At 39.1% G+C, this 27,646-nt stretch overlaps 1 protein-coding gene across 1 annotated transcript in view; it reads right to left on the bottom strand.

Moving 5' to 3' along the window:
• The window catches only part of RFC1 (replication factor C subunit 1), a 32,485-nt gene extending 5,055 nt beyond the window's left edge, over nucleotides 1-27,430 (bottom strand). Inside the window, exons 1-16 of the mRNA XM_088524777.1 lie at nucleotides 27,292-27,430; nucleotides 22,022-22,150; nucleotides 21,099-21,171; nucleotides 19,077-19,196; nucleotides 8,359-8,591; nucleotides 7,600-7,674; nucleotides 7,263-7,340; nucleotides 6,682-6,766; nucleotides 6,296-6,591; nucleotides 5,604-5,711; nucleotides 4,869-5,048; nucleotides 4,009-4,113; nucleotides 2,745-3,141; nucleotides 1,829-1,938; nucleotides 1,409-1,523; nucleotides 811-899 (exon numbers count right to left, since the gene is read on the bottom strand). Of these exons, the coding sequence (XP_088380903.1) occupies nucleotides 811-899; nucleotides 1,409-1,523; nucleotides 1,829-1,938; nucleotides 2,745-3,141; nucleotides 4,009-4,113; nucleotides 4,869-5,048; nucleotides 5,604-5,711; nucleotides 6,296-6,591; nucleotides 6,682-6,766; nucleotides 7,263-7,340; nucleotides 7,600-7,674; nucleotides 8,359-8,591; nucleotides 19,077-19,196; nucleotides 21,099-21,171; nucleotides 22,022-22,150; nucleotides 27,292-27,294 (2,196 nt within the window). The 5' untranslated portion in view covers nucleotides 27,295-27,430. The remainder of the gene's footprint in view (nucleotides 1-810; nucleotides 900-1,408; nucleotides 1,524-1,828; nucleotides 1,939-2,744; nucleotides 3,142-4,008; nucleotides 4,114-4,868; nucleotides 5,049-5,603; nucleotides 5,712-6,295; nucleotides 6,592-6,681; nucleotides 6,767-7,262; nucleotides 7,341-7,599; nucleotides 7,675-8,358; nucleotides 8,592-19,076; nucleotides 19,197-21,098; nucleotides 21,172-22,021; nucleotides 22,151-27,291) is intronic.
• Between the last annotated feature and the right edge of the window lie 216 nt (nucleotides 27,431-27,646).

The raw sequence follows: 27,646 nt of genomic DNA, 5'->3' as shown, positions 1-27,646 counted from the left end.
CTTCTTGTTTGCTGTTCTGTTTGGCTGCAATAAATCTGCTCTCTCACAAACCACCTATTTCCAGCAGCCCTATTTAGACCTTTCCTCAAACAGCAGTGCACACCAGCAGTGCAGAGCACTGCTGCCCACCTGGAGGCCACGATCATCTTCCCACAGGCCATTTTGACCTGACCAAAGCCCACAGGGAGCAGGCCTCTTTTCCGGGGTACTTTGTCATAAACAACAAAATAGCAGCAAAAATACCAGCCCTTCCTCCCAGTCCAAAAGACTGAGGGTTGGTGGGTTTCCCACAAATGAACTTGAAATTCATTGCAACTTTACATAGCTCAGACTTTTACATTGCAGTACAAGATCTGTGTCCCCTTCACTGTCTGCAGTACTGCATATGACCATAGGAAATTTTGCAAGTTAAATCCAGAGCTGCAAAGGAGAATGAAGTACAAAACTGACAGCAGCACTTTATTTTTTCAGTGTTACTGTCTACTGGACAGAGCAGTTGTCCCAGCCAGATTACAGATCTTGCTCTGAAAATAAAAACCACCTGCAGAGAACTTGAGTTAACCCCCCTAATCCAGAGGCAATCATCTACAGGACACACACTTAAGGTAGCCTCACACTCACACACACCCCAGAAGTGCCTGTTTTAATCTACTAAGACATGAAGTTTACCTTCACATTAGAAGACTTATGGAACAGGTCAGAATCTTCTGTCCTTATCCCATAAACAGTTACAGACTTCTAAGTATTCTGTGCTGGTGTATGGTATGAATTTTTAGCAACAGTATTAACTAATAATTGTAGCAGTTTCACCTGAATCCCTCCTCTGTCTTCATTGCCTGCCATCCCATCCACTTCATCCATGATCAATACGTGCTTCCCACTAACTGATGAGGAAGAGCCTGAAAATGAACACGGACAAGAAAATGAGATCCTAATAGAGCATTTTTTTCAAGGGAATAAAAAAAGGCATCTTGCTCAGAGGTTTACCCAACCCTCTATAGAAGAGAGAATTTCTAGAAATCACCAGACAACTGCAATGCTGTAAACCTCTTGCTCTGCCTTTCAGCTTTATGTTCACAAAGTGGAGCTGACTGTATCTCTTCTTTCATGAATTAACTACCATGCAACAGAAGAGCAACTACAGCAAGTAGCAATTTGTGCAGTTTCTGCTAAGTAAGAATTGATTCCCTAAATAGCAATTAATGTTACCTTGAAGATGAAGCAGAACATCTTACTAAATTAAACCACTCGTATTAAGAGCTTGCTCCTTCTACAGCATGAAGAATCTCGGTTTCTTAAGCTCTCAGTTCCAAGTTCTCCACAACTTTGTCACAGAGCAAGGAAGCTCTGTCCCTCTGGTAGCTAGACTCTTAAAGGGAGAAAACCCTCCCGCAGACAACAGACGTACCAGAACAGAAGTCTCTGATGCTGGTGTTGTCAAGTGATTCAGCAACCACTTCCTTCAGACTGTTTTTACTGCGCGTATCACTGGCATTCAGCTCCACGTAGCTGTACCCCAGCTCCTAATCCAAACATGCAAACCACGCAGGAAAATGAAAACACAGATCATTAAGAGCAGCATAAGCTCACTGAATATTAGGAACAAAATTTCAAAGTTCCAAAAAAAGATCTCTTGCAACACTCTTTCCAGATCAGAAACAATACACGCAAATACCCATATGCTGTCATCTACAACCCTGCTCCGAGTGCATGGAGCTTGGCTGGGGGGGAATCCTTATACTCCAGGGCAGATCTACCTGGACACAGCCAGTTACAGAACCAACACATAAACAAACACTCTTGGGTACAAACATTAATTTGAACTCACCTCACAAACTAAAGAAGCTGTAGTAGTTTTACCAACTCCTGGTGGGCCAGAAAGTAATGCTGCTTTAAAACTAGTACCATCATCTTTGCCTCCAAATTTGCTTGTCTTTGCTATAAAAGAAGATTCCAGGACTTACTTAGGTATATTTTACTAAAAAGCTATCTACTCTTATGTAAACCTTTAAAGATATCAAGCTTTAAAACCACTGTAAAATTCTTCTGTTCTTGTGAAAGTTGTTATTAACATCAAAAAATTGGCTTGCATCTAAAGCATTTGGGAAAATTTAAATGGTTTAAACTATGTCATTTTAGACTCACTAGACAGAGACACGCTATTGATATAATAATTAGAACTATTTGAGCAATTATCTGACTATATCATAAGAAAATGGGAAGAACTCTATAGCTGTATGTAAGCATATATAGTATTTTGTCACACACACAAAAAAAGAGAGAGAGAGAGAGAACACTACCGTCTACAGAATTACACACTGTAAACAGCATGGGCTGCATGTCAGCCAGATCATGGACCTTAACTATTGATCTCTTCCCAGGTTTTTTGCCATTCCATGTTTTCCCCATGAGGTGAGGACTGACCGACACTCTTTCTTGTTTAGAGACACTCAACAGGCTGAACATAGGGCCTTTTTAATATATATTACTATTAGGTTATTTTGATTTCTTATGGAAGAAAACATATAAAAATACCAAGACTTAAAACACATTTAGACAGGGGGAACACAGTAAACAGACAACTGCCCTCAAGCTCAGCTGCTGCTAGCGGTGCTTAGCCCTCACTGCAGACTCCGAGCGCCGCTCTCCCACCACACACATCCCTCGAGCAGCAGCAGGAGCCAAGCAGCCCGACTGACGTGGGAGGGCCCATGACAGGGACACAAGGTCCCGGTGCTGCTCACCTCGTCTGTTTTCAGCTGTGTTTTTGTGCCAGTTCTGGAGCCATCGAAGCAGTTTATTGGCACAGCTTTGCTCGCCCTGCTGCCCAATTACTGCCTTGAGAGATGTAGGTTTGTACTTATCTACCCACAGCAGCTTCTCGGCTCCATCCTCACTACTCTCTGAAACCAAGGTCCCCCCAGGCTTTGAGGCCTCTTTCTTCTCTGCAGGTTGCGGTTTGAAGTCTTCAAGTCTTCGAACAGCAGTAGCTTCTTTCTTAACAGACTTGTGGGTGCCTCCTTTATCAGGAGTGGAATTCTTCTTTTTATTATCCGCTTCTCTTTTGAAGGGACTAAATTTTCTTCTTCCAGCTTCACTTTTCTGTGGTGTCTTTTCCTGTTTTGGCTCTGCTTTTCTTGCCTTGGAGGGGCAGGGTGGGGGAACAAACATGGGAAAGAGAAAGTTTAATTTTTTTTTTTTTTTGGGGGGGGGGGGGGGGGAGTTAATTACACAGTAAGTAAACATGCAGCCTTTGAATACATGTATAGGAGAGCTTAAGACACAGAGCTGATGTGTTGGGAAATAAACACGCTGAGAGCATCTCAACAGCAGATCAAAAACTCATGTTTAGCTGCTTCAGAAATGCCAGTCCACACTAACCATGTGTCAGAGCCAGCAGACGCTCCAACCAGACTGCACCGGCTACTACAGACTGCACCTAGCTGTGCCTAAAAGCATCCTTACTATTTTTATAGTTTTCCATGATTGGTTTGCCTTCATTAGTATTGGTTTAACTACCATATAAAGGCATTATCTGTTATATATACCCATGGTTTACATAAATACAGTTTACATACCAAGTTTACAGTGCAATTTTATATTAGACCACACAAATTATTCCAAATCTGGCATTCTTTACTGCAGTTTTGTAACTGCGAAAAGTCACAATTGCTTATTTCAAAGAGCAGTGAGATGCTGTCAAAACTGAAGCTAAAAGGTACAAGTCCCCACCCCGCATCAGGTACTCAAAATAAATGAACCAGAGCAGAAAAAGGAAAGGTTTGAATGAGATCTCAGAGAAAAGAGACTCCAAAGTAGAAGTCCTAAAACACAGATATAAAACTTCCATTTTCAATTATTTTAACAGAGAAAATGAAACTGACAATCACACAGTTACTGTTACTGGAACAAACAATTCTGAAGCTACCTGATCAGCTCCTTCGAATAAAATAAACAAATAAACCCACCACGCAGCACCATACAATCTCGAATTTATTTTAGACAAACCTCCATTTCAGCTGCCAATTCATATTTGGACTTTTTGCCTGGCATAGTCCGAATAAGATCAAAGAGGCCATCCTCATCCAGCACTTTTGTCCCTAAGGTTGATGCCTGGAGCCAAAACAAAAATTAGAAGCAAAGTCACACAGAATTAAATAACCCATTTCAGCAACATCCTTTCCTGTAAGGAGTATGTGCAGGAACACTAATGATGACAAAAAACAAACAACACACGAATTTACATCACTGAATTACAGTGCTTTGTTTTATTTTCATATTCTATAAAAACATGATTTATAACTTACAAATTTAAATAACAAGTGTAGTTTGAAGAAGGTAAAGAAGTTCCCTGCTGAAAAAGATGCCCCAAGCATGATCATATCACAGCAAAAGTCTTATTTTAAGCACTTATTAATACAACATGCTAGGAACTTGATCACCCACTGCACATGGGCTAAGGACAGAAAACACACACACACCTCTACACTGGAAAATCAGAGATCCAGTACTATCCTGCAGTTAGAACTTGACCTTTTACAGTAGCACCTGCCTTAAGCTGCAGGCACTAAAGCTCAGCTCCCCTTCCCCTCAGCACAGCCCCGACACACGTCGCGCTGCACAGCACCGTTTGCCTCTAGCAGTAACGGCTGCCCATACCAAACGCACTGGGCATAAAACTGCTGCTGGACAGTCCCAAAGTTATATACAGAAAATACACACCACGCAGCAAAACTTCGGGCCAAACATCTGCTAAACTAGCAGCATATACAAGGAGGAAAAAAAAAAAAAAAAAAAAAAAAAAAAGAGAGAGAGAAGTTAAGAGGGGAACAACTCACACTGCTTGGCTCAGGCACAGCAGCACTTACCTTTTCACGTTTAGCCTGGCCACAGTCTCGCCCCATTACCAGGTAGTTGGTCTTCTTGCTGACGTTGCCAGTCACCTTCCCTCCGTAACGCTCAATCAGAGACTTGGCCTCGTCTCTTTCAATGGACTCCAGAACCCCGGTAATGACGAACGTCAGGCCTTCCAGGCAGTTCTCAGCTCCCTGAGGATCAACGTTGCACAGAATGCCATTAATGGGTGCAACTCTGCCAAGTATTCCACTTTTCACTATAAACAAAACCTTTTAAACACAACCGTGTCAAGTACTCTATGAAATATAAAATGAATCTATACTACACAATTAGTTTTAGAAGCTGGAGGAAAAAAACAAACAACAAAAAAAAAACTTTATTAAAATGGATAGCTACCACAGCTTTAGACATTTGATTAGCTAATAGGACATATAGATAACACTGGTATTAGTGTAAACACTGTGTGCTTCAGCCATAGCTGTCAATCAGATGTGTGACAGAAACCTTCAAGTTTTTAAAGCTTGCAACAATTTTTCATCATCACTTCATCTGAGTAAATCATTACAGGTAGGCACTGCTTTGCATTACAAAAAGCAGTTTAGCTTTTTCCAATATGCATTTCCTACTTGGAAAAAAAAGTTTCAAAATATTTATATTTATTGATGCTTGTCACTTGCAGATCACTTGAAAGTCACATGGGAGTCCACAACACAAACATGCAGAAATTCTGCTGTAGCCAAACTTACCTTAGGTATCTCTTTTGAGCCCAGAGCTTTCGGACCCTCGCGATTTAGGAAGCTCCTGTAGGCCTGATAATTTATTCGTTTCTTTTCAGAGTCCTCAGGACTTATAGACTTTGGCAGGAGAAAGAGAAAGAGAGAGAGAGAGAGAGAGAGATAAACAATGAAATACTCAGACGCAAGCACAGATTCCAAATGTAATTTTAAAAAATATGTACCCAAATTTATTCCTGATTTTCTATGGATCCATTAGCTCCACAAGTGCATATTCATTTAATTCAAAAACCTTTGCTTTAAATTTATACCTTCTTTTATTCCAATGATGATCAGCGGTAGTTAAGACCTACACTCACACGTAAACTACTTTTTAAAAATAACATTTTCCTAATGAGTTTTTTTTTTTTTTCCTTCCTCTTTGGAGATCTTCAACCACACACAAAAACCCACCACCCCACAAGTCAGACGCCTCTTCTCCAAATGCAAGAAGACATTAGCCAAACACACCAGATATTGCCTGATGTTTGACCATCAAGGCTGTCAAGATAGATAGGTTTTATTAAGTAATCTTGAATATTTTTAATTCTAAAAATACAAAGTATGTTTTGAGCTTTTTACTAAACTGCTAAAGTGCACAGAAACAAGAGCCAACATACATGCTGTTTTCCCAACAGCGAACTAAATTTTCTGACAGTGCCTACCTCAGGCTTTTGGGGAGAAGTTTTCTGCTTCTTTGGTGTTCTCTTCTCTTCTTTCACCGAAGCATTTTTTCCTTTCGATAACACACTTGGAGCACCTCTCTCCTTCTCGGTGCTCTCATCTTTTTGTTTCAGGGCCACAAGCTTAGAGCTCGGTTTCAAAGGCAAGGTCTTATCTACCAGCTCTCTTGCTATTCCACCATCAGATGACTGGAGGAGCAAACGAGACCCTTTTGAGTTTTCAGATGTAGTATTTACAGTATAGTTCTTTGCTTCATCTGTTGAGTTGGCTGCTTTCACTAGGAAAGCAGGGGAAGGAGAAATGCATGTATAAGAATATATCATAGTATTATAGATTGGTGAATTATTTTCTATATTCAGTGGTCTACCTTTTGGTGAACGTTTGTATCTTTCTGTCACATTAGGACTGCTCTTAGTGCTCACAACTGTTTGCTCTTCTGAATCTTTCCGAGGCTAAATCAACAAACAATGCCAAGGTCAGACAGGGAAGTACATGCACATCAGGTTCCTGTAAAAAGCTGATCCCTACCACATATAACCTCTACCAAAGGCTAGCAGATAGATGAGCAGGTTCTATTCTCAACCATAAACATAACCGCTGCATAGGAAAAAAGACAGTTTTGATATATCCACTATATGGTGGTGATGGGTTTACAGTTGGACTTGATCTTGAAGGTCTTTTCCAAGGATAATAGGTTAAATTAAAAACAATTGGAATTAAGTTTCAAGGGAAACAGCACGAAGATACAAAATTATGTCAGTCAGCTGATTTACTAAACAAGGAAAATTCACAGGAAAATGTATGACCAGGTTCTTCACATACAAACACCTCCTTGCTGTTCTTAAAGGCATTTGTGCCTGAAAGCCTCAAAACAAAGCTTAAGTGCCTAAAAAAAGAACACTGCTACCACTAAAAAGCTAAAACTAAAAGAACTAAAAAGAATTCAACCTTCTTCTTCTGTGGTGTTTCATCCAACATGGCCAAAGTTCTGGCAAATTCTTCATCTTCATGCAGCTGTCTCTCCAGCTGTGAAGAGAAAAACATGGTCTTTTAGGCTCAAGCTTGACAACAAAAAACTCATCTAAAGAGTTTTTGGTCTTGAACATCAAAGAAAGAGAACACATATTTAAAAAAAAAAAAAAAAAAAAAAAAAGCAACCCTACACAAACACTACAAGAAGCAAATGGCCAATTTCAAGACGACACACAAGTCCATCTTCACTTTTTAGAGAGGAACAATAGCAGAACAAAACTGCTCTTCACATAGAACACACACGAACTTTTACCTCTGAATCCTCATCAAGCTGCAGTTGCCTGGCAATGGCCTCATCGTCCAATGTGCAGTCTCTGCTTTTTGAGGGCTATATGTGAAAATTCAACAGTTTAATTTCCCAACATTTTATCAGTTATAATAACTTATAAAGATTCATATTGCATACATATTAGATGGGCTAACCCTCCCAAAGGGCTGAGAATGAGACATGCAACTTTGTATTCCTAACTTTCTAACCTCAGTAAAGCCCTGGTTAATAGGAGTTAAAGAGACAATACTATTCAAAACAAAGCAGCATTTAAATAACTTTTTCCAACAATGCTGAACATCTTTGAAGTCACCACATCAGGCTAACCTGAAGAGAAGGCAAAAATTACACAACTTGTTTCTGAATATCCTCTATGTTTTACTTGGGGCTTTGGCACTCAATAAATATATGTGCCATAACATTTTGGAGAACACCTCCCACAGACCCATAGTAAGTTATCCCACCCATTTGTTTTTCTTAGAAAAACCCTTAGCATTTTTTTTTTAAAGTTACCTGGAAAGTGAATACTATGGTCAATTTTGTGCTCATCTTTTCACAGAGGAAAGTTCTACTTTATAACTGTATTTGAGGAACTGATATGCCTGTACATGCCATCAAAATGGAACTTACACTTGAGTGACTATTAAAAACTAGCATCGAGTAGCTTCTTATAGTCATTAAACTGGCTATTTAGCTCTGCTAGGAAACAGAAAAACAACCAAAACAAACATAATCAACACTCACTTCTTTCCTCTTACTTGCTACCAGTTTCCTCTCCGATCGCTGGATGCTACTTGTCCCAAAGAAATCGAGTGCTGAGGTGGGGGTCAGCTTCACTGGCGAGAGGGGTTTGTTTTTAGCTCGTAGTTTTACATCTTCCTTTTTCACTACAGTTGTTCCTGGGCAACCGACTGCTGATGTCCCATTCTCCTTAGGTTTCAGAGAAATTCTCTTGTTAACAAAGTCATCATCTTCATCTAAAACATGGAGAGTACTTTATTACTCTTGGTACAAGGAACTCAAGTGAGTTACGATAATGTAACTGTCCACAGAACTACTGGATAATTTTGTTAGCTCACACTCTTAACAAATATTACAGATATTCAAGAGCTCTATGGGCAAAGGCACAGTTGCATGACAGAGTATTTAGCATTTTCAATAACACAGCCCAAATTTGACTAAACTGAGTGCTGAAATAGAGAGACAAATAATTCAGTTACTTGTACTCATATTTTACCTTTCACTTAGAGAAAAACCCCAAAAAAACGAAAACAAACAGGAAAAAAAACCCCATGCACAGAAAAATCTAGGTCACCAAAATTTGACTCCTTTCCTTAACTAAAGCAACACCAAATTGAATAGCAGAGCTCTTTATATAGAAAAACCACTTCACAGTGAAATACAAAGCCACATTATTACTTTCTAGCGTTCTTTAAATGCACAGCTAATCTATACTTCCTGGAGTTATATACTCTAGCATGTCCTTCATATTCATCAGTAAAAATGACTAGAAGTTTGTATCTACCAAAAAGCCACATGGTAGCTTTTGAATAGGATTGCAAGATAGAACCAATTATTTGTAGAGTAGTACTCACACCTCAAAAATAATTAGTTTAAATGATTAGTTTAACTCCATTTTGACTTTGTCCCTTTATCCCTTTTAAATTTCTACAAGCCATTCTAAAGCCTCTGCACTTACACACTCGCCTTCCAGGGTGGTCACAACTATCTCTGACAAAGAAACAGACATTTCACAGAAACCAGAGGCCAGCATTAAAAATAAATAAATAGAGAGATGCACAGAATCAGTAAGAATTAGCTTACAGACTACGGAAGGTCGACAAAAGGGAAGTGCACAGTGGAAGGAAGACACAAAAAGCTACAGGTATCATTGCCAAATGAGGGCCCAGAAGACAAATCATTATTGGACCAACTTTGATTAACGACAAAAGTAGTTTCTTCCAGTTATAAGACTTCACAAAGCATCAAAGGCCAACAAGACAACCAGCAAAGAGCCCCCAAATGAGCAGAAAATACAAAAAGAAAAGTACAGGACTGACAGGCACAGACCTGGCAGACTAGATCTCATCTGCAGACCTCTAACTGAAGTTTGCTTTTGCTTTTCTTAAAAACAGGAAGGTTTCAATCGCTCTCCTCAACACATCATAAACGAGTGAACATGGGAGTCAGGGTATCATAGATTTTTGTTTATACAAAAATTTCTGTGTTCTTATTTCCCTAAGTTTAGATTATCTTACATATTTGTTAAATCTGTAGTTTTTGATCTACACTAGACAGTTTATTTTTTGTTTCATCTTTTTTAACTGTATGGTAGTAACAACACTGTTTTAAGGTATCAGCTGGCAGGGTCTGCAGTTGAAGCAGCATGTAACAAATGAAAAAGAGGATCCTGACTGTTCCTGCATGAGAAGGTTCAGAGGAAGGGAAAACTGTGTAGCTGTAAAGGAGGAAATTGGTTCAGCAGTTAACAAAACAATGCCCAAAGACAAAAAAAATATATATATCTACCAGAAAACGGCATTTTAGTCAATTCAGTTGACAAAGCAATATATGAAAGGGAAAATTCAAGCCCAGGTCCCCTCACGTGACAGCAGGGCACCTTACCCAGAAGATAAAACCTTTATTATTCTCAACACAATAATGTATTTTCCTCAGGCACTGGTAAAACTCATACTGCAGTTTAGCTCAATTTAACTATTATGTATCTGAGAGATTTGGACACTGGATGCTTTAGGCTCCCAATTTACAATAGTTGGAGGCCTGAATAGGAGATTGTTTACCTACAAGCTTTGTTTAAAAAATAATAATAAATAAATAGCTTCTTATAATTTTTCAACTTAAAAAGATGCATTTGTGGGAGTAAAATGTACCTATTACTAAAATCAATAGTTAATACAGATATAATTATATTAATTTGTTTTAGAAAGGAGAGGTACAGAAGCTGTCCTCCCCCTTAACCTAAAGGCTTGAAGCGAGTCTTCACTCTTCCCTGCTATCATCAGAAGATCTGCATGCAATATTGATTTCTTCCTCACTCACAACCATTTAAACAACAACAAAAAACAGGATATTGCTTCCCCTTTCCCTCCACCCCTAAGAGATGTCAAATAAATATAATTAAGATTTTAATTAAAAAGGATGGGGATTTGAGTCCGTTATGATGCAAGTACTAAGCATCACTGATAATTAGAGCTCAGCTTTAATCATGTCCTTCCTAGAAATAGCAGGATTAGAAACAGTTACTGAGTGCAAGCTGGGGCTTGCGGAAAAAGGGACTTCCAGCACTGATGAGCAGCCATCTATACATGCAAATATGAAATGAAAAGACAGGATTAGAACATGAAGCTCATCATTCAGAAACGAGAAAATTGATTCTATTGAGTAAATGACTTCAAAATTTTCAAGAGGTGAATTAGCAGACATGCTCAGGATAGTTTCATCTCAGGTTAATGAAATCCACCAACACATCAGCAAAATCCTGATATCCAAGCTCTTCCATTACTTCAAAGTACATAAAAAAAGTGAGGTTTGGGTTTTTTTGTTTTATTTTAGTAAAAAGTTAGTATTTCTTTCTCAGAACAAAACACAAGGATGAACAAGCAAGGTGGTCATTCAGTTATACATTTCCATTTCTTTGTAAAAATGAGGATTAAAAATCTTAATATTTTCAAAGTTATCTACTACCGCTGGTGGATGTTTCTCAATATACAACCTGTAGATCACCTTTGGCCTGTTCAACAATGAGGCAGAAGTTCCCACTCATTCAGGCAAGACAACTAACTGCATGAAAAAAAAAAAGGCAAAAAAGAAAGTCTTTTTTTTAAATCAGATTTTAGCTTATGAAAATATCCAACTGCAGATTAATTCTGCAGTTTGTATGGCCCAAGTATTATACAGCAACTGCTAGGCGAACGATTGAGATAATCTTGTACAGGGTACAGGGATAGAGACCTCAAAAAGGTAACAGTAAAATTGATTTCTGACTTTTTAATAGGTGACTTTTACTCTGAGAAAATGCGTATATAACAGAATGATACCACTCTGAGAATATTCTTCCCCATTTACAACCATGTACGTCACACACTATATAACAAACAAGCACCTACAACACAAAGTTTGCTTGTTCAGAATTAGCTCTGTGGAGACTTACGAAGACAAGTCACATTTCCATACCATGTGCTCTAGCTTTCCAGAAATGAAGCAGAAGTGGCACGGAGAGGTAACCCTGTGATTAATGCAGCACACAAGCATGACACCACAGGATCACTGTTGACTGCACACACTGCACATGGAGGAGGGCCCCAGGATGCCAGGCAGTGTCCAAGACCAGATTTCCATAGCAACAAACAACAACTCTAAAGTACTAGTTCTTTTAAACAACTATTCAACAGCATCAAACAAAGCCAGAGGTGCTTTCACGGGCTGTTCTGGCAGCAGCATGATGAGGCCGGTGAACACATACCCACAGCCCACCTGTAACTGTCTGCTATTGCTCTTCCTCCTCCTCCCTAGCCCACCCCTTCCTACTGCTAACTGAAGAACAGTACGTGCAGCTGTTCCTTAAGCCTGTCCGATTAAAGTTATTTAGGTCATTTTAAGCATTTTTTTTTTAAATACAAAGCATTTAAAATGCTCACATTAACAAGTGCCTTCGCTAGGTCTGAAAAGGCAGCAGCCTGTTGCAGGAGGGGATAGTAGTGACAAAGGACACAGAACACTCCATCAGGTGGCCTTTAGGGCCATGCATTTTATTCATCTTCACTCGACTTTGCTGTACTGTCAAATTTCTCATCAGTACAGGATACAAATTCCTAGTTCCTCTTCTGTTAAGGAGGCAAAATATTTTAATGTAGAGAAAAAACTTTTACTAGGATGTTTTAAAACTACCTGATTCCAAATATAATCAGGGCATCTACAGATTACAAATAAGCAGTTAATTAATATAGCACAAGCATGCTAAATTACTAAATACTAATGGACTACTACACAAGGACTTCTAAATGGAGCAAAAGGACTATATCCTGTCTTAAAAGTTATTAGACCTACATTACTTGCATAAAATGAACATATACTGGGGCATTCTTAATGGCAGCATTATCTGTGCCAGTACCTAAGGCAGGTCCTGTCCAAAGGACTTGCAATCTAAGGCACTGGGCACCACTGCCCAAACTGAAGGTTACGGTGGAGAAAATGGTGCATGTAGGAAGAGGAGCCACTATATCAGGCTATGATTATTTTAAATATGCATTGGTCAGTACTTAATACAGTCCTGATAACACTGTCAAGACTCAAGTTTTGCATTCACCTTGTGCTTAAAGCAAAAAGAAGAGTAAGGGCCAACAATCTACAAAAAATAAAATAAAAAGCCAGCAAGTCTATTAAAGCACAGCCACCCTAACTCTCCAAAGACAAGAAGAGCTCAGATGCTCTGTGGGACCAGAGAACACGACTTTTCCATCCATCCTCCTCATCTAAGATCACAGCAGCTGCAAACTAAGTTTCAAAAACTGTTTTTAAAGTCATTTAGATTTTCCACACCATTTCTCAACAAGCTAATTGATTGTACAAGCACTACAAACATGCACTTTAAACCACAACTGTTAGCATTCTGCCTGTATTGAAGCATCAAGGTTCCACACCGTCATAAAAAACATAAAAGGCTCACAAAAAAAAAATCTAGTTTTACTACAAAAACACTTTATATCTATATGTCTTTTCCAATAATAAAGGACAATTTCAAAGAGTTCCCTGCCACATTTTTCAGGGTAGCAGAAAAGGTTCAATCCCGATGGCTTCGCACACGCGGGTGTAGCTAGAAGAACGCCAAAGCTGCTTCTTAAGTACTCAGACGTGACCTGAACACATTAATGGAATAAGCTGCGTGTCTAACGGCAAACATGCACTTCAGTGCACTACACACTGAAAGAGCACAGCCTTTCATAGCCTCCGTAGTATTCTTATAGACAAATATCTGCATTTATTTTTAAAATAGCTTTAGAAGGACATTTCGTTAATATTAAAATATATCAGGAGGCTTAATATTATAATCAAAAAATTGAATTTCATCTGCAAAAACCTTTTAATAACCTTTAAGTAACCTTTTAAATTAAATCTTCATACTTAGAAGCCATAGAAACCAGTGCATGTGACCCTGCAATTTAGAAGTCATCAATCCATTAACTCTTTCCAGTTGATTACTGAGAGTTTTAATTATATTCACTTGAACCAACATCATTATTTTAGCATAACAACTTTACTATTTCAAAAAGTAGATCTGAATCCTCACTACCATCCTCACTATGCTATGAAACATAACATTCTGGTTTTCTTGCCTAGAGTTATACATATATAAAAAGAAACCTAAGCAAGCCTTCTCCAGCAGCAGTACGGGAAGCTCATCCTCCTGAGCCGCTCCGAGCCCTGCGCTCCATTTCCATCAGAACGGAGAAGCCTGCCAGGGCGTCCACCTTTACGCCTTGAATTAGTATATAATAGGTCCATTTTGGTTTGGGAACATGCAGGGGGAGGAGGGGGCCAACAGGTATTTTATTTTGCTCTGTAAAAATAAACAAACACATTACACAACCAGTTAATGAAGCGCTCTGTTAGACCTAAGCCACAACACTTAATCTGTTAAATAAGTAGACAGCTAAATGATTGCACTTAGACTTACAAACAAGAAAAAAAAAAAAGAGTATTTTCACCAAGTGCTATGCTTCACTCAGCACTCCGCTACCCTCCTACACAAGTTCAGAATTACAGTCAGAAAAGGTCAGAAGGTTTTTGCTAGCAATTTTATCATTTCTGTAATACAAATGACTTAATCATGCAGTATGCTGCAAGTTTATGGTATTTCAAAACTAAGGTTATTTGTGCATGTATTGAAAAAAAAAAATAAAGGGAGAGGCTCTACAATAGCAAAAAAGTGAACTAGAATAATTCTAGTCAAAAAAGCAAAGTGCTGGTTAAAGCTAGTTAGTTTCTAGTTAACATTTTTAAAAATTGCTCCAAAAATTAATAAAAACTATGTTAAAATATCTCATTATGTAACAGTGGTTACTTGTGAAAATAAGGGCAATAACACAGTGCCAGTCATTAAAAACTCCTGGATTCATTAGCACTTTCCTATTCAAGCTCTGTAACAACTTTCCTCTAGGATTTTATTTCCTGACACATTTAAAGTTCAGGCAAAGAAATCCTGTCTGTGGTAAATCATTCTGTCTTTTGATGGATAAACTGGATTCACTTTTTATTCAAAGTTACCACACTTGCTTCCCAACACTGCTGTCACAATAGAGCCACGGGGACAAGAACAAGGCTCCCCAGTGGCTCTTGGCGAGGGCCAAGGTCACCTCTAAGGTCACATTTGGCTTCATCCACAACGCCAGTTTCCAGTTACTCCCTGTTTAAAACGGCAAGTCAAGATAAAAGGAACCTGATATTATCCATAAATGTAAAACTTCTTTACAACTCTCCTTTTACCACCTCAAGCTCGAGTACAACAGCACACTGATTATTACAGGACCCTTATACTGTCCTGCTGATATTGCTAAGTTATTCAAGGAGAAATGAGGCACAAAATATTGAAAGCATAGAGACACCTGCTCCAAATTTAATTTTGGTTGGACTTATTTCTAAATGCCTTGTCCACTGTGACACTGGTTCCCACTTCTCCATAAGATACCTATGCCAGGACTTCTGCTCTCCATCCCCAAGTGAACATTTTGACTAATATTCTTCAACTGCATATTCTCAACTCACTTTTTTATAAAAACACTGTGGAGGAAAGCTGCAACATTAAGAGCCGTTTACCATATCCATTCATTTTCCATATGTGCAGCAGTTTTCATAAGTATGTACAATGCTGATATTGCTCAGGAAATAGAGTGACAAGTTGTTGTTATGTCCAAGACATGCTCATTCAAGGTCACTCTCTGCTCATTCTGCCTAGCAATTCTATTTTGGGGCTTTTAATGGGCCACCAGTACCAGCATTTACCTTTCCATTGAGTTATTAAAAAAAAAAGCACTTTATATTTAGCAAGCACATTCACAAGCTAGTCTCTTCTTGTCCTATCTTCTAAACTCTTTCAAAATAAATAAATAAAAATTCCCAGTAAGACACAGCACTGCTGTCTTTTCCCAGCTCCATAAGATCTTCCACTACAACAAGACTTCTCTTTTTCAAGCTATACTTTGCCATACCCAAACTATCAAGTGAACTGCTGCAAACACAGAACTACCACTGCCTGCTTTATGTGAATAGTGAGGTACTCACTAAAAGTCACCACATATCCTATGCCTACTAACGAGCTGTGATGAAACCAGAGCAGGTTCAATGCTTCACAACAGCAGCTCATCTTCTGCAAGCAAAGCTTGAGGCTCCAGACTTCATTAATCGGTCAAAGTGTTATTTTAACAAATACAACAAACACTTGGATTCCACCCCCCCCTCCAATTACTACATGATTAGAAAGCAGGAGACTTTCTCCCCTATTATTCGCTAGAATAATTATGCTTTACTTTTGGCTATCAATAAATTAAGCATTCATTTAAACTGAATTCCAGTCATCAATATGATTCTGTAAGAAATACCTTGCTAAAGAACTTAACTTCACAAGCCAGAAAAAAAAAACAGAAAGCAAGACAATATTATCCTAAATCAACCCTTATAAAAACTAAGATAATTCCTATGACTCTTTCAAGAAGACTGCATCTAAAGCAAAGTTATACAGAAGAGCAGAAAGAAACTCAAGCAACAAAAAAGAAAGTTTCAGGTGAGATTCAGAAACAGGTAGAGGCAACTGATATTCAAAGAAATGCAAAAATGCTGTTTCAAAAACATTGCTGCAAAGCCCCCCAAAAGGGGGTTCTAAGTTTGAAACAAGTCTAACAGACTGTTCTTGACTTAAGACTTCAACTATGTAACATTAAAAACAAGTAAAGGACAAACACCTACAAATTAAAATATACACATGTATGTATATACACACACACTCTCTCATGTAAATGTGTGCATATCTCAAGGTAATAGCTGTGTCAGTAAAAAAAGTGTACCTACTGAGACAAAAACTTCCCCAGCGCCATTATGCTGAAGAAATAGTTTATGCATAGATTAAATACAAACCAAATTAAAGTGTAAACTCTCAAGGTTGTAAAGACATTGTTTTAGTCACACAGTAAAAGTCAACCGTGTACCCAAGACTCTTTAGATAACAGTAACCTTGAGCTGTGGCTTTCAGGGACTTCACTAATGACCTTGACCAGTGTTCCCATGGTATCATATGCAGAACAGCTTGACTACACCGCCTTCAATTGCATAATAAACTGAAGTGTTTTGTTTCTTAGCCAGGAATCAAATCATTTACCAACTCAAGGGGTTGATGCTATTAAACACCATTTATAACTGATTAGGGAAGAAAACAGCGCTGGTAAAAATTGTCAAGGAGAAAAAAATTGAGTAAAAGATGGGAAGAAGAAGTGGTTTTGACAGTTTGGTAAACTGGGCTCAGTTGAGTATGTGACTTAATACAGCTAGTGCCAGGTCACACCTCTGGAACAAGATGTACACAAACCATATTAGAAACAGTGATTCTACAAAGAGCCAGGAAGATGAATAGCATGGAGGGAAAGAACAAATAGCCAGCTGAATCATACTCCTGAAAGGATACAGAAAGGGACTGTGTGCTGCCGTTATGAACATTAAGAGCAAGATTAAGGAGGCAATATTATCTATATGTTTAATAATGCTCTTAGAAGACCCTCCAATACTACACCCAGGCACAGCATATGTTCACACTTTCAAAATGCAAATCTAAAACTTAAAGATGCATCACAGAACTATCAGAATTGTAACATACATGTAACTAATGTGCCACTAACAGACCTCATGTTAATTGTTCTCCTATTCCTTTTTAACTAGCAAAAGCATAGCATGATGTTGTGAGCACACTTGTATGAATTTCAGCATCACAACCACCTCAAAAAAACAAATGCACTCACACACGTGGCCAAGTGTTCTCATATGCCAACAAAGCATATAGTAAACACACAAAATTCACCTTCAATTAGTACTGAAATTCTAAGCTAAATACTAGAAGCTCTGTCAGTTTTCCTCTGTAGATACTTTGGTCTTATGAATTCTATAAAATGTATTTTGCCCCTATGCTGGCAGCGTATCTCTAACGATGCCCGACGAATACGTGATTTTTTTCTTCAAGGACAGAAGTCAACACAAGGTTATGTTTACCTGTCAACCAATAGTAGCTAATGCTACTATTTGTTCGTATAGTAGCTAATGCTACTATTGGCATTGTTTTTATTTTGTTTGGGAGCTGGGAGGAAACCTGTTTATTGAGAATTTTGCAGGATGATACTTTCATTAACAGCAGGTTTATAGCCGATGAGTGTCTGCTCTGTAAGTCTATGGTCAAACAAGACTCTCCTCTCTAAGGAGCAAAGCTCAAAGATATCACACGCAAAGCAACACAAAGTGGCAAAAAGGACCACAACCATTGCAAATTCAAACACAAGACCTTTAAAATCAGACTAATAAACTAAAACCACAATCTTACCTCAAGCTACAAGTACAATTCAACGGGACAAATAATGACAAATTTAAGTAGACAGCTTCAAAAGAGGGGTTTAATTCTAAACAAAATTTTACTCAAAATTCAACAGTTTAAAGTGCATCCCCCAAGAAATCATTTTGGAAGACTCTGAAAAACTTGAAGAGAACAGAATGCACTGATCATATTTGATCATTCCCTAAAAGCAAAACAACACCCTAAGAATTCAGGAAGCTGCGAGCCAAGACTGAGAAGTTGGCATGCTATATACAAATGACTGCTATGATTCACCCCCCGCCCCCTCCCTTTTTAATTACTAGAAGGATAACAGACCTGGAGGAATTAAGTTCTGGAATTTACTAGCAGGAAAGTAAAGACCTAAACACAAATTTCTGCCTCTACCAACTTTCACATATCAGTCAGAGATTAAAGAAATGGAGAGTCATACACAAAGGGAGTTGGGGTAGAAACAGGTTTTCAGACTTGTCATGATCAATGTTCATTCAGAAAAAGTGCAAGGGAACAGTTTAAGTGAAAAGACTTCCCTTACTGAACTCCACCCACCAAACCTATGAAATACTTTTAAGCAAAAAAAAAAAAAAAAAAAAAAAAAAGTAGTTCACGAAAGCATATGGACAATTTAGCCAACCTAAGCCACATCCCAACATCACCTCTGTTTTACCTTGCTCCTGATTTGGCAATATTGGAGGTTAAACATCTCTTGTGGTTTTGGTTGGCTGATTTAAGGAGGACATAGTTCTCCTTCCTCAAAATTGGGACTTACATTTAAGAGTACAAAGTTAAACCATCCATCCCACCTCACATTATCTATCTCATCATAGCTGAATATACAATGACTCATTTCTCCCATTACCTGTCTCTGAAACATAAACAACAGGATCCTGCTTTAGAACTTTACCAAGTTTTGAAGTAGCTGCTTTTTTCTCAGGTGACTTCTTGGACTTTTTCACTGACTGCACCTCCTCTTCTGAATCTGTATTTTGACCACAGCATAAATAGAGATTTTCTCCACATATACAGAGACTTTAAGTAATAGATCAAATAATATCAGTTAACATGTATTAGTAAACATCCAACTGATTGAGAAAAAAAAATATGCAGAAGGTCAGAATATATTTTCATCTTTTCCCAGCAAGTTAAAAACCCAGTCAACATTTATGCTACCATGTACAGAATTAAATAAAAATTTGTCCAGAACTCAGACTAGACTTTTTGTATAAATAACAGGAAATACTTTCTATATCTGATCAGAAACCTGTCTGAGAATATGGGTGCAACTGCCAGAGAAAAAAAAAAAAAAAAAAAAAAAAAAAAAAAAAAAAGGCCAATTTTAACATGCATTAATTAGCCTGAACTTTACTTTTATGTTTACACGGCATGATAATATGCTGGTCAATACACTGACCCAGAAACTATTAACAAGCTAAAACAGATCACTGAGGTTGCACCATAAAGGGCACACCACCCTCATCACCCTTTTCCATATCCCAGAACTTATAAAAAGACAAAACTACAGGATTGAAGATTACACATACCATTATCCAAATGAATAAACAGGACAAACTGAAGAAGCCGAGAGAACTAGCATGTGATAACAGATGGCTATGTTTTAGAGCCTTTTTCTGTGGCATATACTGATGTATCTGTATTTTTTCTTTGCTTAAAACAAAAAAGCCCTAATAATTACAAGTTCATACCAACACACTCATGTATTTCAGTCCATGGGAAGCTTTTCCATCTTGAAAAATTTAGCACTATTTCCCTAAAGTTGAATTATATTTTACTTTTTTATTCCAAACCCTAATGCAGAAATACTCCCTGCAGTTAAATGGGACAATGTTTATGAGACCACTTTTCCAAATTCTGAACACATTTTTCCCAAGCATATTGACACAAGTATCTGGTCCAATGTCAGTGTTTTTCTAAAAAAAGCAACTGTCTATTATTTAACAGTATTAAAAAAAAAAAAAGAAAAAAAAATCAGGCCAAAGCAGGAATCAAGAATTCAGCAAGACTCAAGAATTGCAGGAATTCCTGCAACCTTTTCTGCAGTTTCACAACAGCTCTGCAAGATTCAGAATCCAACCAAAGAGAGATTAATTTTTAAGTTTGGAATTCCTAGTTTGAACTTTCTTGGCTATTATGTTATAAACTTGACAGGCAAGTTTTTTTTTTTAAGATACAGTGCTTGAAAAGCGGTTTTATTATTATTACATTATAAAGAATATTTTTTGAATGGGACAAAATACTATAAATGATATTCTGTACATTCAACATAGTGAATTTAACATGTAAAAAGATCTAGAAATATGGGATGTAGTGTTTCAAAATGGAAAGATAACTATGGAAATACACATTATTCTATAAAAATTGCCTCCATTTCCTGTATATGGAGTTTAAATAAATGTGAAATTATACTATACAGCTCAGTGTAGCATGTTATTTTCTCTAATAAAAGGGGAAACTTAAAGCTCCCAATAATTTCTGTGCAAGATAACAAATAATAAAACCTAGATTTAGCATCAGATTGACTGATTAAAAAGAGACAGTGAAAGAGGTCTTAATAAGTAGTATTTCACACTATACTATATTCATGGCACATATTGCACTTCATTATTATTGGATAGCTAATAGTATTTGATAATTACTGTGAATAAAAATCTCCATAAACAGTGCATGCAAAGATACCTCTCTCCACTAGCACAGATGCACATAAAAATTTTTGTTTTGTTTGAATTTATTGAGAATTATGTTAAAAAAAAAGAAAAAAAGAAAAAAAGAAAAAATAAAAGACATAGAGCCCAACTTCCAGATACAGCTTTTAGCTGATCAACCTTGATTTTTTTTTCAGAAGGTACAAAGCAAGATTCATTACCTGAATCGTATATTATTCGTTTTTTCCTGTTCGTTGGCTTTCGTTTGGAATCTTCTTCACTGGATGAATTCACCTAACAGTAACAGTCTGTTAGTTCAACAAATAAACACACAAAACCACCACCTTTGGGTTAACCACCACCTCACCAGGGAGGAGGAAGAAAACAAGAAAGAAAACATAGTAGTAAAATTAAATATGCTTCAAGTAAACAGTAGATTATACTATTAAGAATAAATATTTGAGTTTTAATGTCAATTAAACTAACCAGACAAACTTTCAAGAACTTCAAAATTACAATCTAAAAAAGAAATAGCACAGTCCCAACAAAAGTAACAGGGGTACAGGCCAGTACATCACTTGCAAGGAGCTCAACTAGTATACTTCAGGTTCCATTCTGGATAATGGCTCAGCTGTACCTGCCATAACCCAACATAATTCAAAGTAATAGTCAATAGTAAAATACTGTCCAAGTACTAGCTGGTCAGAGGGCTTCTATATCACACTGTTTTATCTCACCAAATGTGTCATCATTATATGAGCACATTAACTATGCATAAGCACCCCTCTTTAAAAAAATATGGATATATGCAAGCAAAGCTATAATAACATTAGCACTTGAATACTTAACTTTTATCTATCGCCCTTTGCCCTACAACCTGATATTTCAAAAACTTGTCACTTTACCACCTACAGAGTGTTGCTGCTATAAGTCAATATTAATCATATATTTATATGAATATTATTAAATATAATAAGGATTATAACAGGCAGTTTCCTCCTATGTCTTTAAAAAAAGAACTGACATCTATTTCATTTCTTGACTATCTAGAAAGAATTAAGACTTAAAAAAAAAATGCCACAGGTACAATTATACATCAGAGTAATCAAGCACTTTACAAAGAAGAAAACAAAGCAGAACTAACCTTAGCCTCCTTTCCTCTTTTCTTCCCACCTGAGGTCCCTTCCCCATTTTTTATTTTTTCATTCTTTTTCACATTCTCACATTCTTGTCTTTTTCCAGGAGGTACAACCCCAAAGAATTTCCGGATATCCTATTAAATGAGAAAATAGAAATTTTTACATATATATAAGAGTTATATATTTATACATAGCTTTTAGAATTTGCACAATACACAACAGCATTACACTTAACACAGCAACTTAGTTCTTCAACAACTCTTGTGTTACAGTATTTATTGATCTGGACATTTTACTTACAGGCTAGAGAGCAAAGACCAGCAAGTTAAATGTAGGTGTGTCTTTGAGTCATTAAAAAGTTTATTTCTCCCCTTGGTCAGGCATCTTTAATAATACACACTTCAAAACAAACTTCTATCAGCAATAAAATAGAGCAACTTAAAACATATACAATTAGGATTCTCTTATTTCACAAACCCAGACCAAAACACTCTTAGAGTTAAAAATGACCAACTTTGGTATCAAATAGCATCAAATTTAATAATAATATATATTATTATTCTAGCACTATTATTCCAGCACTAAGAAGAGCTAGAAAGCTGTCAAGAAATAGCACATTCACCATCCTTCATCTCCCTACAAATTTAGGGCAGTAAATATTATCTCACTATGAAACAGATTAATATTTAAGCAAAAAGAAAAGTTACATTAAGAATCTAACACAGAAAACTGCAGAAGGTCTATTTTATAACTTATAAGGTTATTTCATTACCTTATGATAGAACAATAAGGGAAGAGAAAAGCTTTCTATATATGGAAAAAAAAAACCTACCCCCTGAAGCTCCAATAGAAACAAGGCATTTTTGATATGTAAACAAATATACAACTCAGCAAAAAAAAAAAAAAAAAGTTTTAAAAAGCAACTTGACAAAACCTATACCTGTTCAGTAGCACCACCTCGAGGGGCAGCAGCCATTTCTAAGGAAGGAAAGTGCTCCCGGGATAGCTATATAGCAGCTAAAGGCAGGGCTCTAGGGTTTAGGGTGCCCAGGTGACACCCGTCCCCTTCCTCGTCACTGTGTTCAGCTGGTTAGTTTTGGAGCATTACAGGGTGCCGCAACTGAGGTTACTATTTTATAAAAATGTCATCAGTGAAAAATATCTCAGACTCCTTTCTCTTACCAGATCCCCAATATTTGGATTATCAGAGCCCTACAGGGCAAAGACCACTAGAAGACATTACTTGTAAGCATGCACAAAATATGGGGGATTTGTAATTTATTCACTATATTGAGCTTATAGCAATTTTCTAGATTCAGAACTGTTGTTTCCTCTTAGCTCCAGCTGCATATAACAATATCGAGTCTGCAAACAGATAACAGTAGAGTGAAAACCTTCTCCAATGATTAAGTTAAGTTGAAAATGTTTCAGGAACAACTAATTTTAAATCAACAGCAGCTCTGTATTAATTGCAGGATTTTAACTAGAAATGGCTGACTAGTGAACACATACGACAGCAAGTGAGCTCCTCTACAAACATCGAATGCAATAATCTTATTTCTTATACACTGATATAAGGAAATAATTATATCCTGCTTATGAAATGAGGACTTAAGAAAATATATGAAACTAATCTGCATGCTCCAGATTCTTCCACTATTTTAACCAATGTCCCTGAACAAATAAGGCCCAGAATACAATAGGTAAATTACATTTTTTTGGCTCGTTGGTTCTCAGGAGATATCAAATCAGCTCTTCAAAAACCACAGTAATCCACAAAATGAATACCACGTAAAGAACAACTAATTTGTTGTTGCATGATTTAAAAAAAAGTATTGAACGATGGTCACCTTAACAAGCTATTACCTTTTGTACTTTCCTTCATTCAAATCAGTCAAACATCTAAAATAAACTAATAACAGCTTCTAGTATCTTTGATAATGCAGACAGGAGATCATTATTTTAACAGGTCAAACAAGAATTTTTTTTCTCTTTAACTCAAAGCAGCATCTTGTATTGAAAGCATAGGAAAGCACCATCCACAAAAATACTGTTTTTTTTCTGTGAAAATATTGTGGTGATACACTAAACATTATAAAAACACTTCCATATTTCAACACAGCTATTCTCTTGCTGCAAGATGCACTTCAATCCTCAAGAAATGGCAGCTTTTTTTTTTTTTTGCTTTTTTTATTGCCACCTGATTGTGTAAAGGAGTTTCTCAGAAAAAAATAGTGTAAATAGAATATCACATCAGCCACCTGGAGTTTTTTGACTAAAGGTTTGTATTTGGGTAGTAAATTTTAATTTTGTGGTGACTTGAATACATAGCCCTGGGCAACAAAGGAAATTTGGTAACTACATATAATCTTATTCAATCTTCAGTGTTATATAACCTGTGATCTTCTTTGGCCATCCTACTCTTCTGAGGAGAAGTTACCTTTCTACGAAGGTTTTATCAGAGATGCATAAAAGCCAGATTTTTTTGGTTCTACTTTTTAGATACCTCAGGAAAATAATTAACTCATTGCACAACTGTGGAAATAAACTGTGTATGTTTATTTTTATCTGGATGCACTCAGTTGAGAGGAGGCTTACACCAATGTGACTGAGAAGTTCCCAAAGGGATGTTTCCCCAGAAACCACAAGACTCATCAGTCTTGTGTATGCTGAAAATATATTCACTGGGATGCCTGTCCCGGGTGATCTCTTTGCCTAGGATCCCTATTAAGGGATCAGTTTAATCTTTCAAACTGAGGTTGCTGAGCAGGATTTTGATCCACACCTGGACTGCTACATTTTGTGGAGATCTAACCCCGGTCCCAGACAAGGCCCAGTATTTCTGAGCAGCCTCGCCACGTTTGCAGAGGAGCTGGTGCATAGCGGGGTTGCCCTGAGACGCTGCAGCCAGGTGTGCTGCTTCCTGCTGAGCTGTCTCGTGGAACGGCGTCACCTCCCTAACGGCTCAGGGGCCCAGTTCCTGCCGGCTTTCGCACGGTCCTGTGCAGGAACAGCAGACAGTAGAAATTAATCATGCCAGGCTGCAAGTCTTCTATTGAAAGATTTCAGTCAGTTTGACTAGGGAGGAATGAGGCTGATTGAAACTTAAACCAATTTGTTAGTGCAAGTACTGGTTACTCACAACTTTTGTCACATTTTTCTTCCTGTGTTTTAAAAGCATCCTAAATGAAAGACCCCAGAAAAAGAGAATTTCAGTACAAAGCTGTTCCAAAGCCTGGGTGGTGCCTCAGCCCTGTAAGACCATACACTGTACGCACAGCACTGCACTGTGAGCCACACGTGCAGTCTGGTTAACTTGTTTACTTGACTCGGGTCAAGTCAAGCACACTATTTTCCAGAATAATGTTGTTAGAACTAAGTTTGCATCTCAAAACTAAACTGTGAGGTAGAAAATTGAATTTCCTCAGCCTAGCTCAATGACTGCAATGAAAGTAATGCAATTTAATTTAGGTACTCCAACATGTGTGCATGTGAGCTTTGAATCAAATAAGTAATTTGCGCTCATTTACAAGCCTGACTTTTTCAGTGCGAGTTTTGCACATCAGCCTTGGCATTCCCCAAAATTACACTAACTGAAATCAAATTTTAAATACCGCTTCAGTTAAATCAGTAATATCAGCATGGATACTTATATTAATTTAAGCACAAGCTTCACAGGCACAGCCTATAGAGTATATTTTAGAACAATATCACAGTTCTAAGTGATGCCAAATCATACTACAGTTATGGCCATATGAATGTTCCTCACAGCAGCAGAGGCAGCTCAAGCAGCCCCTACCACCATTCATTCCCTCAGTTGTAGGGGTAAAGCTCTTTGCATGGTACCACAACCTAACTAATCTGGATAAAAGTAAATCCTTTCTAACACAGCGCAGTTCAGAAGAACTGAGGAAATCCTGCAGGATGGAGCAGACAGGGTCTACTCTCATTTGGCCCTACATGAAAAATGTGTTTACATGTGCACATTAAATGCCAGTATGTTTGTGTGGTCAAGGCACAGGGCACAGTTACTCCCACTACATTTTGCATCCCTGTCCACACCTGCAGCAGCAATGGGTGCACTGCCTCTTCAGGCCTGGAAAAGGGACAGCCTGAGCAAACTCATCCTTCCTTCCCCTCCCCACAATGACGGTTGTCTTCCTCCCTTCTAGGAAAGTGCCCGACTTTGTGGGATGTGCGCATCTCAGAAGGAGATGACAGGGAGGAAGACAGCTTTTATCCCAGGAAGGTGGGAAAGGAGGAAGCAAATCTTTCTTGCCTTCCTACGTAGATCTTGGCCATCAACCCTGCTAACAGATTATCAAAAGAGCATGGTTTAAGAGTGTCCAGATTTGTAGTGCAGGCAGATCTCTCTGCACCACTCTGTGAAAGACTCAGGTGGTACTGCCCATCACTGCTGTCTGGTGTAGGGTATGAAGATGGCCAATTCTAGGTAAAGTGGAAGGATTTCAAAACCAGAGCTGAAAGAAACTGGAGTAGAAGGGTGCTTAGTTAAAGAGGTAACACTGCTGCACACAGATCCCACCTAAGCAGAAGCAAATGTAACCAGTCAGGACAGAATTCAGTCCTGTAACAGCCACGTAGGTGAGCAGTGAACTGGAGAGCACACACAGGTATATTTACAATGTATTTGCATCCCACATGGGGAGGGGGTCTCCTTCATTATTTATACTTGTGTCCCCTCGAGGACCATGCTCTTGGTCCTTGGCTGCTCCTTCTGCAAACCCTGCCCATCTGAGCGCAGGAGAGCCCCCGCATACCCCGCACAGCTACAGGGGCTGGCACGAATCGGGGCTGCGTTTAGCCAAGGGAGGCCAACTGGCCCCCCTGCCCACAGGGGCCGGCACGGGGGAGCCCCCCACACCAGGCACCCCGCGCTGTGCACCGTGTTTCACCATCAGCCCGCCGGGAGGAGGGGGCTGCAGGGGGCCGCGGCGCTTCCCCGCCGCGTAACAGGAGGGCCCCGCACGGGCGCCCGCGGCGCGGCGGAGCCGGGCCGGGCCCGAGGGCAGCGGCGGGGAGCGGGACGAGCGGGCCCACAAGCACCCCCATCCCGGCGCGGCCCTGAGCGGGGGCCCGGCGTGGCCTGGCGTGCACAGCGCCCCAACGGTCCCAACGGCCGCTGCCGCGCGCCGCCCCGGCCCGACCCGGCCCTCCCGGCGGGAGATTGCGCAGCGCTCCCCAGCACGGCTCCCCCGCGCCCCGACGGGCCCGCGGCGCGGGCGGCGGTACCGGTGGCGGTGGGGGCGCTCACCATGCTGCTGGCGGCGGTTTATGTCGCTCGTTAGCGGGAGGCCGCCGGCTCCATCGCGCCCGCCCCCCCGCCCCGCTTCGCGCCAACTCCGAACACCTGGCGCGCGCCGCTGGCGTCACAGGCGCGACCGGCGGCGCGGGGCGGCCCCGCCGCGGGCGCCATCTTCCGCGCCGCCGTCCGGGAGCCCCGTCCCCCGTCGCCGCCCCCTCCTCCCGCCTTCCTCCGTGTTGGTCTTAACGCGCTGGCCCAAATGCAGCATCTCAGTACCTGGGCTGCTGGTGACGCAGCGGTGCAGTCGCTGCGAGGCCGATCGGAGTCAGCCGCGTGCACTAAATTTATTTCCCTCACGTTTCTT

This window comes from Tinamus guttatus, unplaced genomic scaffold, assembly GCF_059628265.1.
Source record: "Tinamus guttatus ecotype Peru unplaced genomic scaffold, ASM5962826v1 Tinamus_guttatus_pri_ptg000213l, whole genome shotgun sequence".
Lineage (NCBI taxonomy): Eukaryota > Metazoa > Chordata > Aves > Tinamiformes > Tinamidae > Tinamus > Tinamus guttatus.
This window is presented reverse-complemented; position numbering and strand designations above follow the sequence as displayed.